At 38.9% G+C, this 12,614-nt stretch overlaps 1 protein-coding gene across 3 annotated transcripts; it reads right to left on the bottom strand.

The window, feature by feature from the left end:
- Positions 1-2,733: 2,733 nt before the first annotated feature.
- On the bottom strand, positions 2,734-11,333 carry LOC102706235 (putative protease Do-like 14). 3 transcript variants are annotated; one of them, XM_015842127.2, is made up of 9 exons: positions 11,085-11,333; positions 9,358-9,585; positions 9,135-9,262; positions 8,147-8,358; positions 7,937-8,018; positions 6,225-6,367; positions 3,772-3,892; positions 3,423-3,515; positions 2,734-3,287 (listed from the first exon to the last, which is right to left on the bottom strand). In XM_015842127.2, exons 1-9 carry the CDS (start codon positions 11,323-11,325, stop codon positions 3,171-3,173), a joined length of 1,365 nt encoding a protein of 454 aa, XP_015697613.2. In that variant the 5' UTR covers positions 11,326-11,333; the 3' UTR covers positions 2,734-3,170. The 3 variants fall into 3 exon arrangements, with proteins under 3 accessions (XP_015697613.2, XP_040384760.1, XP_040384761.1); XM_040528826.1 differs by having other exon boundaries at positions 9,358-9,537; XM_040528827.1 differs by lacking the exons at positions 2,734-3,287; positions 3,423-3,515; positions 3,772-3,892 and adding an exon at positions 5,468-5,707.
- Positions 11,334-12,614: the final 1,281 nt, after the last annotated feature.

The following is a 12,614-nucleotide window of genomic DNA, read 5'->3' as shown; positions in this document are numbered from 1 at the left end:
AAAACCCATCATAGGCAGCGAGTGATAAATATGTTATCATTCAATTTTAAAAGTGGCAAATAGTTAAATGCCCTAGCGATGGCCGGCTCATCTAATGCTGTCGTTAGTGACATGGATTATCGAATTTGCCCTGTGGCCAAATCTGATGCACCCGGGCAGGCCTTTGCAGTAACACTTCATGTGTACTCTTTAATTAGCACCCGTAAGGTTAAGAGATGCAACTGTGAAGCCATCGCACAACTATTACTATGGGAAAAAATAGTGGACATATTTGGATGAGAGACTGTTTTATGGTTTAATTACTTTTTGGCAACATCTTCCTCTTTAGCTTAGTCAATCACCGGCGGTGATGTCCCCCTAATCGGGCAGTGATGTCAAAGACGTTTCTAATCGGTAATATACCCATGCATTCAATAGACCCATATAATTGATCATGGACTACACATGCCCATAGAGAAAAAAAAATGATATGTTTTTTAAAAGAAACCACTTGATTCTTTTTCTAGTTTTTTGGAAACGGTGGTTTTTGCGTAACATAGAGAAAATGGCAAGAATCACATACAACCCACGGATCCCGGAGAGATGTTTTTGCGTAACAAACAACTCTACTTTTAAGTAGGAGAGATGTTTGAGAAGGGCAAGAATCACATACAACCCACGGATCACGGAGACAATGGTTATGCATATTTTCACCAACCATGGGTAGAGGCATATCATATTGTATACTTTCTTGTTATCCATCGAGCTATGATTTATAATTCACAATTGTTTGGTATGCAAACCCTATAATAAGAGCGTTATATGTAGCTTCTTTGAAGTAAAGGCAAAATGAATTTTTATCTTCTAAAATAATGCACACAGAAAACTCTCCTAGTTCTAGACATGTGTTAAGTTTTTGGTGATCCAGAATTTATTTCTGGATTAATATCGTTAGCAAAAAGAAGTTGATACGAGTAACGATACATTTGATCCTACATGCCCCTTTTCTTTTTTGGCATGAGCAACAAAATGTTATAATCCCATGATGTATCGAGTGTATCCTTTTGGACCTATGAAAGGATTTTGCAGGAATTCTTGAGTTCCAAAAGAGCACTCGTCCTGAACGACTCAAACCACACAGATCACTCGCGACAAATACAGTAAAGCAGATGCACATGTTACTGCAGTTGAAAGAATCTACTGGTTGTTTGGTAGAAAATCTAACCCTCCTACAGTCCCAGTTGCAGTCAGCTCAATTGTGTTACTGTCACTGTGCAAAATGATAAAAGGCTGTTACTGTCTGAAGCTTGTTTTCTTCCTCCAATGTCCTGGTCCATGGAATGGCATGTGAAAATGAAGTGAGGAGAAAAAAGATGAAATCATGCCTCAGCCTGCAAAAACATACAGGCTACAGCTAAAAGAAAATCAGATGAATGTGCTGAACTATGCATGTGATCTTCTTGACTGGTATGTTTATTACATTTTTACTGATGAATCTACTCACTAATTAAGGATGGAAGCATGGTTAACATAAAGCAGTTCTAGGTACAATTTTCTGCAAGATCAGTGCTGCAACTCAACCAAATTATTTGTCCAGTCTGTCATAAAGCATCTAAGGTTGTGACGAGTCGGTGCATTTGCATTATTTATTTGTTATTATAGAGTAGAAAAATACAAAAAACGTGCAAAAAATACAAGTACATAATTAAAAGGACACCTAGTCATGATCCTGAATGAGCTTATTGGAGATATATAATTAATTTCCTCCTCCCAGAATGTAATTAATTAGAAACAAATCGCTCGATAATTCGCTTCAATGACAGGATTGAGTATTTCGCCAAATGATATGATTGCCTATCAATCATATAACCCCACAAGTAGTCGTAAAGCTCAACAGAAAGTTGTTTATGATTTCTTGATTTCGACGCCTTAGGTTGACAACATAGAATACACACAATTTTTCTTTGTTCCATTATAAAAAGCCTTACAGTTACATGTACAGCTTATACTATACTTATAGAGTCACATAGCATAGCATAAGCAATAGTTTACCAGTACCATTACATCATGAACACAAGTACATAACAAGAATTAATTTCATAGTACTTAAGAACAAAAAGATTCCAAGCAAGATGCAACCAGTTAAGCTAAGCTAGCTAGCTATTGGTACACCATACAGGTAGAAAAAAGTGTACATCCAGCAACATAAAAGAAAGAGAGAAAGAAAAGAAATTATGTCGCCCAATGATGAAGTACGAGAGGGACATTTCAACCAAAAGTATGATGTTGCATCTAACAACCAATAGAAATGGACCTAGGTTTTTCGGTATTGCACAAGGTAGGCAGGCAGGGGCGTGTGCCCACACCGAAATGTACCAACCTGAACTTGCAGACAAACGAAAGATTCCAGTACGCTCAAAAAAAAAAGTAGCTTTCAAACAAATCTGTAAATCATTCAGCCCTTGAAAGTTCTTGCAATGCAGAAAGCAAAATTATTGATGAGCAGTTCACATTGTTTCATCTTTAGTTTTTTTTTTTTTGATATCGTAGTACAAAAGTTGGTTGTTCTAAGGTGACATGATAGCTTTTTGCTATTTTTAGTATATTGTTCAGATTAATTACTATGCCTTTGAATCTAAAACAGAAGGAAGTTAGCTGACATCTTGACATATACTGTACATACCACATGGAATTGATAACGTAGAACTGTATCAAGAAATGATTAATCTAATCAGCTATTGCTGTACATTAGTATTTTCCAAGCAGTCTTGAATGATTTTAATATTGTATTAAGATGTACTGATTAGGAGGGAAAGGCTTTATTTAGATTTAGGGACACAGGAATGAGACCACAAGCTACACTGAGCTTGCCAAATGACAAAATAGTTCTTTGAGACGCTGACAATGAAACAAGCTGCAAACCACAGGCCAGGAACACAAGGCAAACTTGGAAACCTCAGTTCATAAGCATATGCCATTAACAAAATCGACTTGTTTCGCTAACTCCATATCATACCGCAATTTGATCACACCTTGTTTTCCTCTCCTGGAAAGGAGCATCTATAGTCCCTGCTTAGTTAAACTCAGACAGAATGTTTATAGGGCATCTAAACTAAATTATATAGGAAAAAGTAGTTGTACTGTAAAAAATTCTACTCTTTGCTCAACCTTTCAAGAAGATTAATTGTGGGTCATCTGCTAGAATCTGCTTCCTCTGGTATCACTGTCAAAGAAACAGTTACATTGTTCGCCCTTTTAACAAGAACTTTAAATTGCACTCCAATCTTGTCCCCCATGATATCAATGATCTGCAGTATTAACTCGGTTTGATAAATAGGAGAATATTGTCACTTCCTTTCTATTGGCTTGAGGACTAGACAATATAATTACTAGATCCAAAACAAGGAATACTGTAACTGAGACCCAGCAGTTAGCTTATTTACCTCTTTGATGCTCTCAACCATTTTACCATCAAATTCAACGACCACATCCCCAGGACGAAATCCTGCACGTTCAGCTGGTGATCCTGGTGTAACCTGGTTGACAACTCATATGGCATCAGCAGTGCAAACTACTATTATAATGTTCATAAAAGAAAGAACGCATGCTAAACATGTAACACCAGATTTGGAATTTTGAATTAAACAGTCAAACTGCAGCTAATATAAAAAGACCATTGCACTGTGATGATTAAAACTGAACAGTAAAATTCAATTCAGACAAAGTAATTAGATCCAGTCTTCCTGGATACAAAGAAGATTCATCAGACTTGATGAATTAACCATAGCTTACCATTGGAACAAGCACACCTTTTTTTACATCTGGAAAAGAACTTGATCTTTCTTTAAGTTGTGCAATGATCATTGGGTTAAGGTCAAGCATCTTTAAACCAAGCCATGGTCTTACAACTCTCCTGCATTGCAATATTGTTGGACAAGCATAAGTACTAGCTAAGCAAATAAAAAGGTAAACCATAACTAAGCTCAGTGTTCATTACAAAAGCAACACCATGCAAGATTTCTAGTAACTGTTCACTATTGAATGAGGTTTCATTACTTCTCTTCATAAAAGAGAAAAATGAGTTAGACAGTTCAATCATAATAAAATAAATGTAACAAGGACAACACATATATTACAAAAGTTTACTGTTGTAAGTGTATTCAAACTATTTAAAAGCGAGAGCCCAAACTTCACTCCGAACCATGTAATCATTCAACCTTTTACATCTCATCTATGAATACCAGTTAAAAACCATTACATGGGCCTCACTGATGTTTTATGCCAAGTTGTAACCCCACCACCGTTTTTTTCCCAACATGGATGGCCACATCATAAGACTTCACCACCCATCCCCTGGCACAGTTTTGCCCTCCCTCTCCTTTCTCTCCTGTCCTCTAATCTGCAACCACCAGCAGTAGACGCTACCTTCCCAACACCCTCACCGTGAAAGTTACTGCACCAGCAAGCTGTCACTATCTTATTTTCAAATATACTGCATTTTCTCTTGATTCTATCTCCCCAACTGTCATCAATATTTCTACTGGATCTAAGCAGTAATCTCAATCCCCATATCTTGGCTATGGAGGCAAGGTGAAGCAGTGGACAAGTCAATTGAGTGGTAAGGTGTAAAACTGGACGCTTCACAGAGTCTTGTTGTCTCGACACTCGACAAATGCTACAAAGTTCACGCACTCTTAAAGAGTGAAATCTTACCATTTTAAACAAAGTGAATGAAAACAGGTGAAATGGAAAACAATATACACGCTGCCAGAGCAAGACAATATGGAAAACATTGCTTTTACTTGCAGCACGAAGAAATATTAGAAATATAGGCAGTATCAGGGTAGAAAATCCCCCACACTATCCATAGTGACTTTCTCACTGTAAAAATGTTAGCAAGCTTATGCCCCTGTCACCATCACCCACGTCCTTCCATAGCTGCGTAAAGCACATAGATAAGGTCACCGACTGCAACTGCTTGAGGTGGTGGTGATCAAGATGAAATATTAGCAAGGGCTTTCATGCATGCATTAGTGTGCCAGCCATGACCTTGTGCACACTAACGTGCACATGATAAGGACAAGTATGATTGATTTTCCATTTTCTTTGCTGAGATATAGTTATCACATCAGGAAAATGGTGACTGAAAAGTTTGGATGCCACGACCATATCAACCAAAACCAAGCTGCTCTTGAGAGTAAGAGGTTTACTGATTTAGATAATTGAGGGGCAAGAGTGGTAATAGTTGAAGGGTAGAAGTTGAACTCGCGGTAATTGAGGGCGTAGAATGGATATATCCCTATTTCAAAATTGATAAATATATTACAAGCTGATTTGAAAATATAATACTATGACGCTACATAGATCTCCTCACAATTCATTCTAAAAAAAAGAGTACACTACTGCATATCTTCACTGTTACACTTCAATGTGGAATTTATGTCATAAAAAAGAAATTAATTTGCACAGTGGATACAAGAACTTAGCAAGTGGATGCAACTTAGTGCAACAACTTGAAAAGTGAATTAAGTGGTACAATAACTTGGATAGTGTGTGTGTTTTTAATCAAAGGTGCCACTTAGGATCCTTTTGCCATGTCAACAGCCCAGCTAGGATGTTTATTTTTTTTTGGGTACAAATACCCCCGTTTTAGATACGCATTTCACAGCAAATCCCCATGGTAACCATCTCCGATTCAATCCATTGTCTGTTTCCACCACTAATATTCCTGCAATGATTTTTATGGTCCAGGATGGCATCAAGCAGTCCTGGAAGCCAACTAAAACAGAGGGTTTGGAGGTCGTCAAAGTAAATCGAACTGTGAAGTTCAGAGTTTTGGAGGTTGCTGGGGTTCATGGCTGTCAAAGAAAGGTGCCTTGCCAGTTACCTACATGCAAGAGCAAATCTCTTGGACTGATAGGTTTCGTACAGTTTTAGTTGCTATCATGCCAACCTTATTAATAAATAGTGCAATTTACTTAAAAGGAAAACTATTCAAATAAGGTCAACCCATAAAGACAGACTCACTACCAACCGATTTATTGTATTATTTACCTCTCTAACAGAACAAGTTGGAAACAATTCAGGAATTCCATCTATTTCCCACATTTATAAAAAGTACCTATTAGGTAAAGCCAACCTGACCTGAACAAGGATATTCAAAACAGAAGACAAAATATACAGAAATGCAAATCTAGGAACAGTGTAATGCAACCAGCATCATACTACTTAGAAGGAAGGCATACCCATTTTTCTTGAAATTCTCCACTATTTTCACAACAGAGTCAATTGGTACTGCAAAGCTCAAACCATCAGCGGCCAAAACTTTCATCACATTAACTCCGACAATCTCACCATCAAGGTTCACAAGTGGACCACCAGAGTTTCCCTGTGGCCAATAGATGTGTCTAACTATGATATAGAGAAATTGAGAAACTAGAACAGGAACAAGGGAAAAAGGTATATCTGAGTAGTAGGTACAAATGAACCCAACCATCCATGGGACAGAAGTACATAAAAGTACATAACTAACAAAAAAAGGCTCCAACAGACACAAAGGCATTTATGTTCTTCCAAACAAGTATAACAAGAAAGCAAGAGAATGAAAAAAAAAAAGAAAATGAAATCGATTGATTTTGGTTGGGACAGCACAAAGTACATATTGCTAGTTGAACATAACCCTGATAAAAAAGGGGAAAGTAATTCCTTTGCAAATTACTTCCTTCTACAATTGCTACAATTCCAATCCTGAGTCCAACTGTAGATGATTCAGTAGGATTGAATTCTAGGATTGGATCTTCAATTCTACTTGACTCTAAGAAAATTTATGTGACCACCAGCCTACTATGGATTTCAGGAGTAGTCACTTTGGCATCTAATTTGCTACACTGTTGTCTTAATAACATAATAGCTGCTCCTATTATTAGTAAAAATAACCATGGAATACATGTACTTATTACTCACTGATTTTTCAGGAATGTGCCGTGCATTCCACAGGCTGTAGGTAATCATGTTTATTAGACCATTTACACCCAACTTGCTTAGTAAATATATATTATTTAACAACTAACATCACATTATGACTCCCTATCATTTTAACGATTCTCGCCTAGAATAGCAATTTTAATGACCTTAACATACTTATATGACAAGCTAAACAAAACTGATAAAGTTAATTTTTATTTTTTTATATTTCAGGAAACCAATGTCCAACTCAAAATCTAATTAATCAAATAACAAATGGACAGCAATGAACATAGAATTTCAACTAGGGTCAGAACACATTGAAGTACTGAATTATTTCCAAACCTGAGATATGACTCTTCAAGCCCTCCAGATATGATTGGACACAGTTCAACCCTCGATCCTATATGATCCTACACAATTAATGACTGTTTGACTACGATCACAAGCCCTCCAGATATGACTCTTGATATGATTTGAGTTGTTTGGTTGGGTGGGGTCATAGAAATTTAATAGGGGCAATTGGGCAATTGCAAATTTACCACTGGTTTGAATTGTTATTGCAAAAATGCTACAATAACTGTCATTATAATGGCATCCTTGCAATATGAAAAAACCAGTGGCAACTTTGCAAAAGACCAATTTAATAACCAATGGTTATAACTCAGTGAATATCCTATGACTAGGATTATGATTTTAACAACTAATTGTTACCACTCAATGAACTACAGGTCAGGGTAGCTAAAGGAGATAACACTAATGGTAACAACTAACCGAATAAACAGATATCTACGAGCTGTTCAGTGTTACATTCCTCGTTCTATCATTAGGTTTGATCCGCAAAACTTCATTGACATATGCTTATTAGATATATTGAATATTTCTCCATTTATTGTCATGGTTTGGTGACAAGTAGTAAAATGGCACAAACATTACAAAGCAATATAGAATGTTCATAGGCAATGACCTAGGATTACAATGTAAAAGGTCTTGCCTGATTAATAGCACAATCTGTTTGTAGATACTCCCTTCTTACTCCTCCAAGACCTAGGTCGCTGCTTTTCCGGTCAACACAACTACAAAAGAATGAGATGGAAGTGAAACATTGAAGCCAACAAAACAGGTAGCCACAATCGAAAGGCAGCTAATAATTTTTAGCAATGGACAATAGACAGCAAAAGTCTGCAGATAGCGAGAAGTTAACCTTACAATACCAGCTGTAACTGTGTTTTGAAGAGAAAGTGGGCAGCCCAAAGCAACAACCCAATCACCTGGTCGAAGTTTAGATGATAATCCAAGACTTGCAGATGGTAGAGGGGTATTCGGTTTGATCTTAACAACAGCAATGTCAGAGTGGCGATCAGCACTGAGAACCGTGCCTTCAAACTCACGACCATCTTGCAAAGTCACACTAACCTGTAACACATTTAACTTTTCTAATAAAAAAATAGGATTAAAAAAAACATTTTAAACAATCACCTATATCAACCAAAATTCAGGCAGACTTATCAAATAGTAAGAAACAAAATACCAGTAACAATCATAAGCGTAGCTACTGTATAACAATTTTGAAGAAATAAGTACTGACTTATTCATTATAACATGGAAAGTGATTTGGCCCCATACTAGACTTTTACCACTAGAACAGAGAATATATTATTCTTGGTCCCTGTCTTTCTTAAAAGAAAGTTAAAGGCCAAATTCAGAATTTCTGATTGTAAGTTTGTAATTTCTTGCACCTGTACTAATCTCAAGAAATGAGTCAGCGAATAAAAGCCTAAATTCTAAATCTTTGAGTATATTAGATAACTGAAGTTTATGTCCAAGATTTTTTTTCCATGGTTGGAAATAACACTATGATAGAACAGTAATCCATATCATGGCATTAGTTTCATCAAATGCCGATGTATGCCATTGATGTCTTAGTTCTAACTAAGATGTAAGGCAGGGGCCCACATGTCAGCCCCACGATTAGTGACATATTTTAATATTGACGAAAACCAGTGGGATAGCATTGATTTATCCTATTATTCCTATAAAATACTGCTATACTTCCCATGTGAAATTATTATAGCCGTATTCAGAATTGGCCTAAAATCATGGATTTATATAAATAGGAGCCAGAACATAATGAACAAGTGTACAACATGACATATACACAGAAGTACAGAAGCTAGTGACATGTTAACAACCTTTCCCCTTAAAATCGGTTTCGTGCTTTGAAAATCTACAACAACATGGGCACATGTCAATATTGTCCCATCTGGATCTATTATGGTTCCAGATCCAATGCTCTTCTCTAGAACCCATCCATGAGTATCTACACAAAAGAATATAAAAACACAAGTTTGCTACATATAGCTAATGCGCTGATCATAAGTTTTCACAGTCTCCATTAGACAGTTATATTCTTACCTTGTGTAGAACAAATGTTGACAACAGCAGGACCAACTGCAGCTGCAGCCTTGGCTATTGTATTTCGGCCAATACATCCTGCGCAACATTTTGAATCATCTGAGTTTCCATCAGAGCTCTGGTTGCTGAAGTTAGTGGGCGGAACTGATGCAGATGCGAAGGAATTTTGGATAGGAAACCCTGCACTCCAATTTGACACAGATGTGAAGGAATTTAGGATGGAAAACCCTGCACACATATTGAACACACTAAGATCTTCAGAAAAATACAAGAGCTTAATCAAGAGGGTATGGTGGCTATTATTGGCTTGGCAAAAATAAATAAATAAATAATGATGTTGTTAAGTTACACATAATGAATTCTATCATAACATTTTATTGACCATCACAGAAGCTGTTCAGCTACAGTGCTCATAAGTCATAAAAGGCATTTGTAGAATGAAGAGGTAATGCCATGTCTTTCAAAATTAATACAACAATCAAAGTTTTAGCTAACTACTAACAGCTGAAATCTATGACCTGGAGTACACAGTAAGGCACATGCACATTTCTGAAATGTTATGGAATCATATAATGTGTTTTTATCTCTGCATACAACACCCTATCAGATTGGTCTTCAAATAGAACTTTGGTAATATTTACTCGGATTCATCATATTATAAGTTACTTTGGGCTTGTCTTAAAACAAATATTTTCAAGTTTGACCAAGTTTCTAGAAAAACGTAGTAACATCGATAAGACAAAATTAATTTCATTAAAGCAACCATTGTATATATTTTTAATATATTTATTTTGTGTTAAAAATGTTTGACCTAGGATAAACCCAACGTGACATGATACAAAACAGAGGGAACAGGAAACAAGAATCCATACTGTGGGCACACATGTCAATCGAACATTTTCTTTGAAGAATGACTGAATCAAGATTTAGTATACATAATACATTAAGAATGAAAAAGTCTAGAGACTTTCGACTAAAATGTTCTTGTAACGCCCTCCGAAGCACATCCCACCGACGGGAGCCCACTTAATACAAATACAGAACTATTGCTCATTGCCGTGCCAAATCTCTCCCGTTTCAGAAGATGCAATCAGCATACGCCTACAGGGGTAGCAAAAACTAGTCGAGCACCAGCACAAAGATGCACAAGTCACAACTGCACAGCACCCACTGGGTGCAACCTCGCTATGCACCAGGATTACCACTAGGTGGTCAATAATTTATACTACCAGCTTGGGATTATTATAATCCAGATTATTAGGAGTAAATTGAGAGAAACAGACAACTTATTAAAGTGGCTTATTATAATTTGGAGCTCAGCTTATTATAATCTGATAAGCTCATTTAGGTGAGCTTTTTCTAGATTATTGGGTAAATATTACCCACCATGTCACTCCACTCTCTCTTTAGACTTGCAAACCCAATAATCTAGACTCTAATAATCTAAGAAAGAAATAATTCACAACTTATTCTACTACAGATTATAACAATCGAGCTTATAGTAATCTAACTCAATAATCTAGATTATAATAATCTTAAGCGGAAAGAAACGGGGCCTAAGTATGATTTTACTCAGTTGACAACATTGAAGTGGCATAGGCAATCAGATCACGCATCAACGAGCAGCCACAGTGGGGAAATGGATCGACCCTGCTCCATTGCGGGAACCTACACACTATCCTGACGAGCGGGGACGACGAGCGCCACGAAAGACAAGTAAACCGAACCTTCTGCGGGAGAAAGCCCCGGCGAGAGGAGGTGACCGGCCCCGGGGAGGATCCCCTCGGCGGCGTATGAGAGCATACGACGGAGCGGCGACGATGCCGAGACGTGGATACCGAAGGAGGAGCCGTCGCCGCAGCCGCCGCCGCCGCGGCGGTCGTAGTCGAGCGCCCCGGAGGAGGAGGCCGCTGCCGCGGCGGCGAGGAGGAGCGCAGCACCGCGGCGGGGACGAGCGCCGCGGAGCATTGTGGAGGGCGAGGGCGACGGGAGGGAGCTGGAGGTCGGAGGTCCGGTGAGGCGGCGCGCGACGGTTCTGGAGAGCTCGGCGAGGAAGAGAGTGGAAGCGAAGAAATGTGGGCCCTGTGTTGGTGGGCCGTGTAAGCGCGAGCACGGCCCAATATTTCGCCGTGAAGGGCCCATGGAGAAAAAGTCCATTTGACGTTCCTCGGCGCAAGTATGGGCCAGATTCTATTTACGTCCCTCCACTGCAAAATCAGGTATAGACTATAGAGTGCCCTCTACTATCAATACCAATGCAAATTGCGATGGTTTAGATTACGTAGCACCCACGTGGCATGTTGACTTAACATTCATTCCGTGTGGTGTATACGCGTGGAGCTTACATAAACTAAAATAAAAGAAATAAATAACTCAATAGGATCCATATGTCAAGAGACAAAAAAGTAAAAAAACAATTGGCTCACATGTCAATGACCCTCTCTTATTTCCCTTTCTCCCTCTGGTCAATGACACGTAATCCTTACCGATATTGTAGGGGGCATAAGGTAGATGACAGTGCTAAGGCCTCACCCTGGCCAACTCCACCTTTGGCCAACTCTAGTGAAGCTCCTAACCGGTGCCACTTACATGGCGATGCAATAGATATAGGGAGAAGTCTGCATTACTAGGGGTATTCACTCGGTATTCCTGGAATAGAAGCCGACCCACAACCTCGCTTCCCTCGAAGCACCCAATACCCCTAGGCGTCATCACTCTAGGAGCCATGAGCCATGCCCAAGTCGTCACCCTGCCTAGGAGTCATCGCTAGCCTTCATGTGTTGAACCAACCACTGTCACTCCCTTTCACCACCACTTGGGAGCGCTCGAACAGGTGACAACGTCGTGTGGAAGTGATAGTGAAGCTTGAGCATCTATATATCGGTCGACATGGTCGTACCAACAATGGCAACCAGGTACAACCAACATTTTGATAGCTAATTGGGACTTCAAGAGAGAGGAAGTGTAGAGAGGAATCAGAGATGGTGATGCAATGGTAAGAATCTGAGTGGCAGACGGTCAAGAACCCCATTCTCACTCCACCCACCTTGCGAAAAGAGTGCCATATAAGGAGCCCCACCACATCACCAAATTCAGAGTTAAGCGTCGACTCCATGCTCAAGCCAGGAACCCTCGATTTGCCACCTCCAAATTGTCTCTTACTCTTCTTCGCCTTCACGCTCCACCTCCTCCTCACCAGCATCTGCTCATCACCCTCTTGCGCGAAATGAGGAGCTCCAAATAGGAGTAGTTGAGCG

Source organism: Oryza brachyantha, chromosome 11 (genome assembly GCF_000231095.2).
Source record: "Oryza brachyantha chromosome 11, ObraRS2, whole genome shotgun sequence".
NCBI classification, from domain to species: Eukaryota; Viridiplantae; Streptophyta; class Magnoliopsida; order Poales; family Poaceae; genus Oryza; species Oryza brachyantha.
Note: the sequence above shows the minus strand (reverse complement) of the source record. Positions and strands in the feature narration are given on the sequence as shown.

Bases quoted from the DNA above. Each gene is read 5' to 3' on its own strand.
- LOC102706235 (XM_015842127.2), bottom strand. From the start codon at position 11,325: ATGCTCCGCGGCGCTCGTCCCCGCCGCGGTGCTGCGCTCCTCCTCGCC. The intron at 8,359-9,134 runs GTTGTTAACATG...AATGTGTTACAG, and splicing joins AACCGATTTTAAGGGGAAAG to GTTAGTGTGACTTTGCAAGA. The intron at 6,368-7,936 runs GCAAGACCTTTT...TATTGGCCACAG, and splicing joins CAGATTGTGCTATTAATCAG to GGAAACTCTGGTGGTCCACT.